Source organism: Lagopus leucura, unplaced genomic scaffold (genome assembly GCF_019238085.1).
Source record: "Lagopus leucura isolate 7727_CA_CO unplaced genomic scaffold, USGS_WTPT01 Super-Scaffold_100059, whole genome shotgun sequence".
Classification (NCBI taxonomy): Eukaryota; Metazoa; Chordata; class Aves; order Galliformes; family Phasianidae; genus Lagopus; species Lagopus leucura.
In genome coordinates this window covers 555,914-569,697 of record NW_024962305.1, presented here as the reverse complement: position 1 = coordinate 569,697, position 13,784 = coordinate 555,914, and the positions used below count along the sequence as shown (strand labels likewise).

General features: G+C 53.5%; 1 protein-coding gene across 1 annotated transcript in view; it reads left to right on the top strand.

Moving 5' to 3' along the window:
* The window catches only part of ITGB3 (integrin subunit beta 3), a 17,202-nt gene extending 3,517 nt beyond the window's left edge, over window positions 1-13,685 (top strand). The window contains exons 2-15 of the mRNA XM_042886589.1: window positions 80-165; window positions 3,679-3,871; window positions 5,578-5,830; window positions 6,200-6,362; window positions 6,844-7,005; window positions 7,146-7,241; window positions 7,426-7,515; window positions 7,969-8,103; window positions 8,541-8,970; window positions 10,396-10,618; window positions 10,786-10,886; window positions 11,012-11,131; window positions 11,727-11,893; window positions 12,542-13,685. Coding sequence (XP_042742523.1) covers window positions 80-165; window positions 3,679-3,871; window positions 5,578-5,830; window positions 6,200-6,362; window positions 6,844-7,005; window positions 7,146-7,241; window positions 7,426-7,515; window positions 7,969-8,103; window positions 8,541-8,970; window positions 10,396-10,618; window positions 10,786-10,886; window positions 11,012-11,131; window positions 11,727-11,893; window positions 12,542-12,610 — 2,288 coding nt within the window. The 3' untranslated portion in view covers window positions 12,611-13,685. The remainder of the gene's footprint in view (window positions 1-79; window positions 166-3,678; window positions 3,872-5,577; window positions 5,831-6,199; window positions 6,363-6,843; window positions 7,006-7,145; window positions 7,242-7,425; window positions 7,516-7,968; window positions 8,104-8,540; window positions 8,971-10,395; window positions 10,619-10,785; window positions 10,887-11,011; window positions 11,132-11,726; window positions 11,894-12,541) is intronic.
* Window positions 13,686-13,784: the final 99 nt, after the last annotated feature.

The following is a 13,784-nucleotide window of genomic DNA, read 5'->3' as shown; positions in this document are numbered from 1 at the left end:
GATGGTGATGGTGATGGTGATGGTGATGGTGATGGTGATGGTGATGGGCAGTGACAGCTCTCTGTTTTGGTGTTCCAAGGGAGTAACATCTGTACTACCCGAGGGGTGACCTCCTGCAAGCAGTGCCTGGCTGTCAGCCCGCTCTGTGCATGGTGCTCTGCAGAGGTGAGTGCTGGGGCTGGGCTTTGGGATGGTGTGTTGCAGCTACATCCATTTCCATCTGTTCCCACTGTGTCTAAACACAGACTTCAGTGGCATCTGGTAGCGACGATAACAGTGTGCACAGTGGAGTTCAGTCTGAGTTCCTTCTTTGGTCTCCAAATCTGCCCCTTTTCTGTGTGGGAGCTCTGGGAGGTGCTGCTTTCTTCCATTGAGAGCTCATTTTGTCTCAAACTATATGCTTGTGAAGTTGGTTCCCTTTTGGTTTGCTTCTTGAAGGGTCCTTGTAAAGTTCTGACTAAAAGGAATCTGATTCATGGAAAGGCTGGAAAGGGGATTTAGGAGAAGGAAAAATAATACTGATTAGAACTCGAGTTTGGGTTTAAGTGCCTTTTTAACTGTGGGAAAATGGGGGATGGGAAGATGAGGTTCCTGTTTTAGGTTATGGAGTTAAAGGGGACGTGAGAGCAGAGCTGTGGCTCTGAAATCCAGTCTGGGTGTGGGTGAGATGTGGGAAGATGTGCCACTATGCTCTCCAAAAATGCTGCCCTTAGGGTTGGTCTATCAGGGATGTAAGAGGGGAAGTTCCCAGCAATGATGCATCTGGTGAGCTGCAGATAAAGGGGACTTAAGGCTGCAGGGCTCAGTGAGGCACTGCCGTAACAATGCACTCCTTGTGCCTTGCAAGAAAGCACTAAGAAAAGACTCGTCTTTGTCTTCTGCTTCTGCAAATGTGGAATTCTCATCCACAAGTGGAGAGAAGACCAGGAATTTTATCTGAGCTGTGGGATGATCCCCCAGTTGCTGCCCACCTGTAGGTCCCAGCAGATCCCATTGCACCTCCCAGCATCTTCCCATCGCAGGCTGCACAGGATGCTCGTGTGGATGAGCCCCGCTTGTCTCCTGCAAGGAGTGGCTGAATTTGTGCCGTGATAAGAACTCAATCCTCCATCTGCTCCTTCCCAGCCTGGGCTGCTGGTGTGTTAATGCTGCAGTGGGGGCTGCTATGGTTTTAGCTTTTAGTTGTGCCTTTTTTTCTTTTTTTTTTTTTCCCCAGATCAGCAAAGGTTTCCAAAAAAGGCAATATTTCAGGCGCTGTTTGGGGTTGTGCTCGTGGACAGACGTGACAGGCGGTGAAGGAACATCCCACTGCCAGCAGCCGGGCTGTGCGAGCTGCTCACAGCTCTGCCTCCAACATCTGGAGAGCGTTGTCTTAATTTAGCAAACAAGGGCTTTTTTCTGAGGGTTTGTTTAATATCCCTGGGGTGGGGGAGGTCTCTGATCCCCCTCCCTGTTTAAAGGGAGAGCGACCTTTCTTGTGCTCCTTCCTTCCCCACTCAGGGTTAACAGTTACTCCTGCTCCGTCCTGGCTTTGGACAAGAGGGGGATTTTGTTGCTGTTTCTTGTGATCACTGAGCACTGAAGAGTGGACAGCTGACTTTTCTTCATTTCTCCTGACCACCCCTAGCAGCTAATTGATGTGCCCACCCACTCACTTTCCCTTTTGGGAAAAGCCAGCTGAGCCTTAGAGCTCTGAAATCACTTTAGAGAGTGTCATGGCAAATTTTCCAGGGTCTCACCCACCCAAAATGTCATCTGCTCCCTTCCCCTCAGAGAGCAGGGGGAGGCAGTGCTGGGCCAGGGCTTGGCTTGGAGAAACTCTGGAAGATTTAGCTGAATCCACAGGGATGTCTATGCCTTGGGTCCTCCCACCAGCTCTCCTGCAGAGAATCTCTCCCTGATTGTGGTTGCCTATGAGATGAAAACGGAGATGCCCTGGGGATGTGCAACATGCTGCAGTGGTGATGGGGCTGGCTCTGACAGCACTGTGCCTGGCCCTGTCCTTGCTTTTGGGGTTTAGAGGTGGAGATTGGGGTGAACTCATTGGGTACCCAGTCCCAGAGAGAACTTGTGCAGGTGGGGAACTGAAACCCTGGTCAGAAAATGACAGAATGGGTGAGGAGTTAGAAGAGGGACCTCTGGAAGTCACTGGTCCAGCTGCCCAGAAGGGATGTGAATTGGGGAGCATCTACCAGGGTCTGTGGGGGTGGTTTGTGATGCAGATGGCACCCCCTGCCCTGCAGCATCTCCTTTATGGGGAGCCCCTGCTGGTGCCATCAGGGCTGTGCTGGTAGGTCTGAGCTGCCTCTGAGTCACTCCAACTGAAGTTCCTGTGAGTGCCAAGTCAACAACCTTTAGGGAAAGGAGAGGGGTGTTCTGGAGTGAAAGAGCTTCTGCATGGGTATCTCTCAATAGGAATTATACCACTGATCGTGGAAGGGGATGGGTATCACCAAAGAGTCCAGAGTCATAGTTAAAAACCTTTCTGCCCATTCTGCCTCTCAACCTCATCTCTCTAGTGCTTTCCCTGCTCAGGACAGGAACGTGTGTAATTACTGATGGGTTCTTTCCTGAGTCCAAAGCACTGGGAAAGCTCTTGGTGGCTATGGGGACATGGGGCTCCGGAGGTCCAATGGCCTTGAGGGCTCTGTGGTCTGCAGTAGGAACCCATGGGGTGAGCTGGAAGGGTGCAAGGAGTTCATGTGGATGGATGACATGTCCTGTGCACTGCAGCATGCTGCATGGAGAGGAGTGGGAGGCCACCAGGGAGGAACACGCCTGCTGATGTATTTTCTGGCCATTGCTTGGGCTGAGGGAGGAGAAAAAGGCAGACAAAGGCCACTGCTGCCAGGGAGGGCCTCCTGATGCTGTTTGCACTTTTCCCCTTGCTTGCATAAAGCACACAGATCAGTTCCTGGGTTCAGCCTACCTGGCTCTGGGGGAGCTGATACCCTGGGCAGGAGCTGTGGTGATGCTGGGGGGAGCAGATCTGCTTCTCTCCCCTCCCAGGACTCCAAATGGAAAAAGCTCTGTGCTGTGGGAGGGAACTGGGAGGGCAGCAGCAGAGGAATTCTTCCCTTATTAGTCTTGATGGGAAATGTCACCCATCACTGGAACTGCCCAGACCCCTCTGCATACCCTGCAATAAGGGCAGGAAGCTTTCTAGGAAATTCAGGGGGGGGGGCCCCGGCGGGGCTGGAGCCCTGCTGTGACTTCACACTTTCCGTTTCCTGCATCTGACGGACCTTTGACTGCCTCTCCCACAGCCTGGTCGACTTTTTGCTCCTTCTCTCCTTATTTGGATCTCTTTCCCTCCTGCTGGGCTCCAGCAGGAAGCTGGGGAGCTGCTGATAAGCTGAACGGATAGGAGCACTGGGTTCTCCTGCAGCAGAACTGAGTTTGCTCACAGCAAAATTCTGACGATTGCATTGAGCACTGGGGAGAAGTTGGGTCATCTTTTCACAACGTTTGGAAAAGATAACAATAAAAAAAAACCCAAAAGATGTTCAGTTGCCTGTGCTTTTGCTCTGCTTCTCCCTCTTTGTGCACACACGCAATTAGAGTGATTTCCCTCTTAGCTTTGCCAAAACCCAAATACGAGGCTCCAGCTCCTGGATCTCAGCAGGGTTTTGGCTCGGAGGAGTTGTCCATCTCTCCTGACCGTGTCCTGTCCCACAGGTGATGGCACAGTCATCCCCACGTTGCGACCTGCTCACCAACCTCCTGCAGAATGGCTGTGGGAAGGACTTCATTGAGTTCCCCAGGAGCAGTGTTACAGTCCTGGAGGAGCGACCCCTCAGTGATAAGGGCTCAGGGGGGTCCACCACCACCCAAATGAGCCCCCAGAGGATTCAGCTGAACCTGCGGCCGGGTAAGAGTCTGTATGATGCTGTGGGAGAAACCCAGAGAGGTCAAATAATGAATGAACCATCACCATGGCCTTCCAGCTGAGGTTGTCTCACGACCATCGATGGCAATGCCAGACTGGAGCTGTGACAAACCCCCAGCAGTGTCCCCACTTGGGCAGTCTGGAGGCTGATGGGCGCCATTCATCCTCTTGTCTCGATCCTGCAGGGCCCCAGGGGGGGTAGGATGGGATGAGGCTTCAACATCTTGTGGGCTTGTTTTATGAAGCTATTTAAACCTTAGCTACTGACTTCTTGGTGCCAAAAAGCTGACGCAGAACTTTGACATAAGACCTACATAAAGGGGCTTTGAAATAAATGTTCATGTTTTACTCCCCCTGTTTGATGTCCCCTCTGGTGTCACCTACCAAGGGTTTGGGGAAAATGGAGAAAAATGACGCCTTTGCTGTGACTGTGCTCTTCAACACACATAACCCAGCCCTGCCCTTATTATCCATCCACTCATGGATGTCCTAGCAAGAGCACATTTTGGATCTGTGAGCTCATTCAAGCCCCAGGATCAGCTGTTAGTGGCAATGTCCTTAGTGTTGGCCAAGGGGGGATCCTGAAATGAGTGACAGCAGCTCTGATGTGTCCTCCCCACCCAGTGTGGATGTGTAGCTGCTGAGTGGCTGTTGCTGTCTTTAGGTCTAAAGGCATTTGGCATGAGATAATGTGCTGCTCTAGGGAGAAACAGCCTTCAGCTTGAGAGTGAAGACCAGATGCTGAGGGTTGTAACTGGGACACATCCCACAAGCTCAGTCCACATAGTTTTAGCTCAGTGAGGAAGAATGGATGTTCTGTGGGGACAAAGTTGGGACTTCTGCCTGCATGGGGATACAGACAGGTTGGGGCCGGGGTTTAGGCTCTCCTTGATTTTGAAAGCACCTTTTCCATCCTGAAGATCAAAATCTCAGATGCGCAGATTGAGAAGGAAAGATGAAAAGAATAATTAAAGTTGATTAAAGCTTTTTTCTTGACGTGAGAGGTGGTTTGAGAAGGCAGCAGCTGTGTCCCAGTTTACATTTCAAAGAAGCACTTTCGAAGAACAAGAAAGAAGCTTTGTCTCTTCTAAAAGCAGAAAGAAAAGGCCAACCCTAACTGTTTCCGTGTTTTTATTTTTATTTTTCAAAGTGTAGAAGTCATTGAAGCTGGCCTGTTCCCCAGAAAGTTCTGTGTAAGAAGGTTTTTGTTTCGATGGGAAATGTTTCATCAAAAACCTTGGTAGCAGGAGCTGGGAGGAGCTCAGGGGAGCAGGAAGGAACAGAAATGGAGGAGAACCCAGGAGATTCTTGGGGGCCTCAGGAGCTCAGAGGGTCTTGAAGCAGCCACGGGGTCCCCTGGATGTCCCTATAAGTCTGTCTGCCTACGTGTAGGGTGTTTCACTCCATCCACTGTGTGTTGGCCACACTTGTCACAGAACAATCAGGGGACTCAGCTCTGAGCAGGAGAATCTTCTCAGACCTTAGTAATGGGAGGTGTGAAGAACAGGATCTGTGGGGCACTTTTCCTTCTCAAGGGGTGTGCAGCATGCCTCATGCACGAGCATCCTGCCCTGAGTTATTTACTCCTTTGTGTGCCCAGCTGTGATAATCTCCTCCCAACAGTTTTAGGCCATCTCCTTGGGCTCCTGGGGGACGATCTGTTACTTCTCTGCCCTGTCCCATTACAGATGACTCCCAAATATTCCGTGTCCAAGTACGCCAAGTAGAAGACTATCCTGTGGACATCTACTACCTGATGGACCTGTCCAACTCCATGAAGGATGATCTGAGGAACATCCAGAACCTGGGTACCAAGCTGGCCAGCGAGATGCGCAAGCTCACCAGCAACCTTCGCATTGGCTTTGGGGCCTTTGTGGACAAGCCCATTTCCCCCTACATGTACATCTCTCCTCCAGAAGCCATCAGGAACCCTTGTTACGAGTAAGTCTCAGGCTAAGGGAGGTCTGTAAGGATGGGGCAGCACTGAACTGTGTTTGCACACCCATGGAAATGAATTTCAGCAGGGTGTTTGGTGTTTGGTTTTGGGACCAGACGACATTTTTGTTGAGGATCTAAGAAAATGTCTCCTAAAACTCCCAGCAGGACAGAGGGTAGGAGATGATCTGAGTCCAGCTTCACTATAACGTGACAGATTTTTACAAGGTCTTTCACCCTCAGACTCCCAGGATAGTCAGTTAGATCCCTCCATCACATCCAGATGAGGACCACAGGATATGAAATGGCTGCAGGGTGGAGATGGGAGCTGGAAGCACCCATGAGACTTGTGCCCTGATAACTTTTTTCCCACAGGATTGGAGAAAGGTGCTTGCCCATGTTTGGATACAAACATGTCCTGTCGCTCACAGACGAGGTGATGCGCTTCAACGAGGAGGTGAAGAAGCAGAGCGTCTCAAGGAACAGGGATGCACCTGAGGGTGGCTTCGATGCCATCATCCAGGCCACCGTGTGTGATGTAAGGGTTAAAGAGGCCTGGCTGGGGCTGGAGAGGGTCATGAGGCTCAGTCTAGGGCTTGGCACAGAGCACCCGCTGTACCAGGACAGAGACATAAGCAACTAGCCTGAGATCTAGACAGGGTGAACATTCAACATTCAAGGGGATTTCTAGGTCCTCAGCCAAGAAGAGGGAAGAGCAGAGCCTTTATGGGGTCCTGGGAGGTGAGAGGAGCAGAACAGGTGCTCTGGGGACTGGCATGTTGATCCCATGTCAGCCTTGCAGTAACCACCAAGAAGAACGTCTTCTTTGCCTGCGCCTTGATTTTGCTGCAGATGGAGATATGCCCCTCAATTGCTAGCCACCATGATAACCACTCTAACAAATCAAAGCTTGTCTTTCACCTTCCCAAGCTGTGACCTGAGGTGGCAGCGAGGGCAGCAGCGAGGTGCTGATGTAGGGCACTCACTGCTGCACCACTAGAAACTGCCTTTGGCTGCAGGAGAAAATTGGCTGGAGGAACGACGCATCCCACCTGCTTGTCTTCACCACGGATGCCAAGACACACATCGCACTGGATGGCAGGCTGGCTGGCATCGTGCAGCCCAACGATGCCCAGTGCCACATTGACAAGGATAACTTCTACTCAGCCTCCACCACGCTGGTAAATCCCAACCCAAGTGTGAGGATGGGGGGCCCAAATCTCCTGTTGATGATAAGAGGGGTGGTCCATCTGTGCTTCGAGAGCTTGATGGACTGGCTGGGATTGCACGTTCTCAGGGTAAGGTCTCTTCCTTTCTCCAGGACTATCCCTCTCTGGGCCTAATGACTGAGAAGCTCTCACAGAAGAACATCAATTTGATCTTTGCTGTGACCGATACGGTTGTTGGTCTCTACCAGGTAACAGAAACCTGCATAGGATCCTGAGGAGGACACTTTGCAGCTGACCACAGATGACTGGGCACAGCCTGGTTGTCCTCCATTCTCAGAGCACCCTGAGAAGCTTGCATGTGCATGGGAATGGGTTGATCCAACTGTGTTCACCTGTCATGAGCAGACCATCTTTCTTATGCTGTTTCTCCAGAACTACAGTGAGCTGATCCCAGGCACAACTGTGGGAACCTTGTCCAGAGATTCCAGCAATGTCCTGCAGCTCATCGTGGATGCCTACGGGGTGAGTGTGCAGTGCCACCACATCCCAATCCCGTGGGCAGCAACATGTAGGGGCTTCATCTTGAAAAGTGCAATCACCCTCACAGGGCACAGACCTTGCCCCGAGTTACTCAAAGGAGAGCTGTGCACCATGACAATCCCAAAGAAGCTCTCTTCCTCCCCACATAACCACTACAAGCAGCCCACATGCTCTTAGCATCTCCCTAAGCCTTGGGCCAACTGTGAGCATTTGCCTCCACCCATGTCCTTGGGGACTGTGGGGATGGGAGATCACCTCTGTCCCTTCCCATCCTCTAAAGCATTCCCAGTGGGAAATGGCATGGGCTAACTCTGGGAAGTCTTGGAGCGCTTGGCTCCTTTCTTGCATGCATAGGGACATCACTGCGCTGAGGAGGCTGCTGTGGGTGAGCCTCTGTCCAGCTGTCTTCTGCATCATTCCTCTCTGCTCTTCCAGAAAATCCGCTCCAAGGTGGAGCTGGAGGTGCGCGACCTTCCAGAAGAGCTGTCCCTGTCCTTCAATGCCACCTGCCTCAACAACGAGGTCATCACTGGGCTCAAGTCCTGCATGGGGCTCAAGATTGGGGACACGGTGAGGCTCCTGTCTGGGGAGTGCTTTTCTCTCTCTGCACAGTGGTACAGAGAGCTCACCTGATGCTGCACCTGCACTGCCCGCTCCCCTCCCACCTCCTGGAGGCACAAGTTCTTGCAGGGGAAATTGTGATCTCTGCTTAGCGGAGAGAGGGTCCAGCTGGGTGAGAGCAAGGGGGAAAAATGTTTATATGAGTCCACTGGAATCAGAATCTGTGTCTTTCTGAACACTTATGGACTGATTTTTGCCTAGATACTGTAGTAGATAAGTGTCCTGCTCAGTGCCAGGACAGCTTTGAGAAGCCATAAGAGGGACTTGGTTCTATTTCTGGGCTGGCTGAGCTTGGGCGTGGAATAGGCTGCCACAGGAACCTCAACACTGCAATTGTTGATACCCAGTGGGGGTACAAACACCTGGACACACCTTTCTGCCCTCAGGTGAGCTTCAGCATCGAGGCCAAGGTACGAGGCTGTCCACAGGAGCATCAGAAATCCTTCACCATCAAACCCGTTGGCTTCAAGGACAGCCTGACCGTGATGGTGAACTTCGACTGCAACTGTTCCTGCGAGAGCCAGGCTGAGGCCAACAGCTCCTTCTGCAGCAAAGGCAATGGCAGCCTGGAGTGTGGGGTGTGCCGCTGCAACCCGGGGCGTCTGGGCTCGCACTGCGAGTGCTCAGAGGAGGAGTACAACCCCTCACAGCAGGACAACTGCAGCCCACAGCCAGGACAGCCCCTCTGCAGCCAGCGTGGCGAGTGCATCTGTGGGCAGTGCGTGTGCCACAGCAGTGACTTTGGCAAGGTGACGGGCAAGTACTGCGAGTGCGACGACTTCTCCTGCGTCCGCTTCAAGGGTCAGATGTGCTCGGGTGAGTGCTGTGCTCAGGGGTGTGGGTTGTGCTGGTGAGGTGTTTTTGCTGCCCGGAGGCATGGAGAAATTTTGGGGGGCTTGTCGCATATGTTGTTCCTGTTGTTGGCTTTCGTAGCCCTGAATCAGCTCTGGGTGCGAAGCATTGACTCCTGCTTTGGCAGCCTGTGCCCCAAAGCCTTGGCAAGGGGATGGGCTCAGAAGGATACAAGCAGACTTTATCCTTGGATCCCCACCAGGGTGGCTGGGGGCACCAAGGGAAGAGGCTTTGCAATGTCAGCCCCTGCTTGAATCCCACCAGCCCTTCTGGGTCAGAGGTGTTCCTCCACAGGAAAAATCACCAGAGTGGAAAAGGGAGAGGGTGGGGAGAAGCATTTGGGATGTGACATCCCTCCTGCTGCCACCCATGGTGCGGCATATTTGCACAGCATTACCCATATCAGGCACAGAGGGCAAAAGGATGCTGGTCGAGATGGGCAAGCTGTTAATTAACCCTCTGTTGTTTCCCAGCTCTGTGCCCGAGCCCTTCACCCATTTGGGCCAACCCTGGCTGTGTGCCCAGCGCTGGGAAGGAAATGAGATGGGGGAAAGGTGGCCAAGCCCTCCCCGGAGGAACTACCCACAAACCCCATTTTTGGCAGGCAATGCCCTGTCTGACCCCACTGCCATCAGTCACGTCACATTTCGCCATATCTGCCCAGCCTTCCCCCACATTTCCATGCACTGTCACACAGCACAGCACTGTTTTCCTGTGACTCAGTTCCTCGTTAGCAGGGTTACACATTTATTTCTCATGCCAGTGCCCCCGAGGCCATGTGAATGGATGGTGCCCAGCCCTCCCCAGCTGAGAGCAGAGTGAGCTGAGAGCACGCTGTGCTCGGGATGGGTCGGCGCGTGCCGGCTCTGTGGCATCTCTACCTCTTGCTGTGTCTGGTGCTGGAGTCAAAAATCAAACCACAATCCAAATAGCTGCGGGCTCTGGCAGGGTTTGAGGACGTCGGTCTGTCTGTCTGTCTGACCGAGCCAGGCGAGTGTGCAAAGCTGGCTGGGATTTTCCCAGCAGTCAGCTTCCCATGTATGGTGGAGGGCTGGGAAATGACAGCAGGGGTTGACCAGATGTCCTGACTGAATCGCTAAAGCTTGCGTAGCTCAGATGGAGCTGATTGAGCATCTCCAGCTACTACCACAGGAGCTGAGAACTCAGCATGAGATTTGGCTGTTTCCTTGTTTTGGTGGGATAAGAGGAACACTGGGAGCACAGCAAGCAGCAAAGTGATGGCAACAGCAGCGTCCCACCCTAAGGATGGTGGAATGAAGATGTTGCTCCACTTTCCTGCACCATGCACCAAGTGCAGGAGCATCCCATGGGGGTGATCCCCAGCAGGGATCCATTTGAGGGTCCTGATGTCCTCCTGGCTGTCCCCAGGGCACGGGAAGTGCAGCTGCGGGGACTGCCTGTGTGACTCAGACTGGACTGGTGACTACTGCAACTGCACTACGCGCACCGACACATGCATGTCCAGCAATGGGCTGGTGTGCAGCGGCCACGGCACCTGCATCTGTGGCAAGTGTGACTGCACCCAGCCTGGCTCCTATGGGAACACCTGCGAGAAGTGTCCCACGTGCCCAGATGCCTGCACCATCAAAAAGTGAGTTGGGTTGGAAAGCTGGGATGGTTCCATCGGGCCTTGTGCCTGCAGCGTGGTCCCCACCCCGCTCCTGTGGTTTGGGGTTACAGAGAGCAAAGAGTAAGAGGGTGCCCTGCCTTCTTGAGGATGTTTGATGCAGCTCATAGTACTTCTCCCCTCTTCTTCAGGGAATGCGTGGAGTGCAAGAAGTATGAGCGGGGCACGCTGGTGGAGCAGCAGTCCTGTGGCCGCGTGTGCCGTGATGAGATTGAGACAGTGCAGGAGCTGGGTAAGAGCTGGGATGGAGCACAGTGCACAAGGTTTTTGCCTGAAGCGCGGGTATTTGAGGCTGTGTGCACCCTCCATGTGTGCTCCCACCACGAGGGCTCTGACAGCTGCTCAACCCCCCCCCAGGTGACAGGGGCAAGGATGCTGTGAACTGCACCTACAAGGATGAGAACGACTGCGTGGTGCGCTTCCAGTACTATGAGGACTCCAGTGGCAAATCTGTCCTCTATGTCATAGAGGAGCCAGGTAGGGCCTGGCTGGGGCTCTAATTGCAACTCACTGTGGGGGGTCTGCACTAACCTGGGGGTTTTGTACCTCCCAGCCAGGCTCTGGCATGAGTAACAGTGCTGCTTTGTTCCTTTGCTCTGTGCACCTGGGCTGTGATTTCCTGCCTCTGTCTCACATTTCCCCACACTGCTAGGTTGTTTCACCCCCCTGCTGAGCTGCCAAGGACGATCTCAGCCCTCCCATCCCAGTTCTGACTCTAGGGGTCTCATTTTCTTGAGACTGAGCCAACTCCAGTTGGCCATTCAGGAGTAATGCTGGGATTGCACCCATGGTTGGGAATATGGCACTCCTTGCATGCAGCAAAGCTTCCAGCATCCTTGGAGGCTGCTTTCAGCCTGGGGAAGGGGCTGTGTGACTGCAGAGCCTTCAAACACAAAGATTCTGAAAGGAACCCCAGGTCAACAACAATCCATCCCCTCCCCAGCACAGCAGCGTGTGGGGGGAGCAGTGTGAATGCTCAAAGTTAGAGGTTCTAAAATGATGGAGAATCAAGCATTCGAGAGACCAGAGGAGCCCCTGTAGACCACAAAACCGTGCCCTTCTATCCCACCAGAGTGCCCGAAGGGGCCAGACATCCTGGTGGTGCTGCTCTCGGTGACGGGTGCCATCCTGCTCATCGGCCTGGCTGCCCTGCTCATCTGGAAACTCCTCATCACCATCCACGACCGCCGGGAGTTCGCCCGCTTCGAGGAGGAGAAGGCCAGGGCTAAGTGGGACACGGTGAGGGTCAAAGGGATGGGTGCACAAGGACATGAGTTCTTCATCCTCTGAGCTGAGTGAATCCAGATCCCAGATCTCCCAGCATAAGAGCCCAGTCTGTGATCCCCTCCTGCCCATGTTCCTTGTGGAACAGCTCATCTCTGAAGCGTGGCATGGTGGCACAGCAGGACCTGAAGTGGCACCAGCGGTCTGGACCCCTGTTGTTCCCAGGGACTGGGCGCAGGACACAGAAAATGTCCCAGCTGCTTTTCCCAGTGTATCTCGAGTGCTTTCCTCCAGCATGAGTCTCTTACTCACTGCCCACACCAGTGTTCCACCTCATGAGCGATGGAACATTGCTGCCACGGGATGCTGGAAGGATTGAGGCACCCATAGTATGAGGGAGGGGGTGGAATGGCACCAGTGTCTGCTCAGCATCTCCCAGAGGGAAGGGATGGGGAGGTCCTTCCTGAGGCTCTTGCTGCCTTTCCTTCACAACAGCTTTCCCCTGTTCTCCCCATAAAGCCTCATGGGGAGCTGTTAAACTGCAGCACATTATACCTCCAAGGCTCTGCCCTCTGCATCCAACACCCAACAGTGCCTCAGTTTCCCCAAACGCAGCAAACACCAATGCCAACCAAATAGTGATGCTGTTTGCTTCTTTTCTAGGGCAACAACCCATTATACAAAGAGGCAACCTCAACCTTCACCAACATCACATACCGTGGGAACATGTAGGATGCTGCACCCGGCGCTGGCTGCGGGATCAGCCCAGGACTGTGGGATCTCCTGGAGTCCAGTTTACAGAAAAGCTTGTGTGTGTGTCTGCGTGTAATTTAACAGCCCCTTGGCTGTCTCCAGCCCTGCTGTCCGTCACCTCACTGTACTGCAGGGATGTGCTTCCACAGCAAACCTCTCATCCTTACCTCGGTGGGCCAGCGGCCCCTCCATACACTGAACGTGGTGACATGGGACAATTCTGCCTTGGAGAGACTGTGAACTGCAAGGTGCTCATTTGGCCGAGGGGATTTGGGTAGAACCCGAGGCTGTGAGCTGTGTTCTCCTGCATGGCCTGTGCTGGAGAAACACAATGAACAGCTGTAGCCCCTTTGTGGCCTTGTGGGCTGAAGACACTCGAGCAAACCGGACCACCCCCACCCTTCTGACATTGCTGTGGTCTGGGACAGTGCAAAGCAGTGTCTGAGTTCTGTGTGACCTCCTCCTTCCCCCTATATGCCACCAGCAGCCACTTTCATGTAGCACCAGCTGTGCTGGTCCCAGCGTCTCCCACCACCGTTTCCCTTCACAAACCACATGGATGCGTTGTATCCTTTGAGCCTGGTTCTCTGGGGAGAAACCTCCCAGCCTTTTTCTGTGCTGTTTGAGCTGTGTCATGGTACTGTGCTTGGTTTTCTGTGTGGCTCAGGGTCCAGAAGAGCTGGCAGGGGTCAAGTTGTATCCTGCCGCCTTCAGCTGTGCCTCTCCTATGGTTTTGTCCCCTGTGGAAAAAAATATCCTGGTGACAGAGCTGGGTCAGCTGTTGCTGTGCCTGCCCCATGAGGTCCTGGTGGCTCTGTTTCCCCTTGGTTCTACCAAAAAGCAATGGAGATCCTGTGCCCCATGCCCACCTCTAGTGCCCAAGACTGGCCTGCAGGTGGTGGCTGTGTCCCCTGCCTGTCCCTAGCAGAGAGGGAATGGGCAGCATAAGGGATGGTGCTGAGTGGCAGCTGGGGCTGAGCCCTTGGGTGGGCAGAGATTCGCTGCCCCTGTGGGCACTTCCCAGGGCACCAAATAAAAAACCTCAAACACTCAATGGTGTCAGTATCTAGTGCCAAGCCAGCATGGCTCAGCCTGGGGGAAGCGGGTGGATGGATGGATGGATGGATGGATGGATGGATGGATGGATGGATGG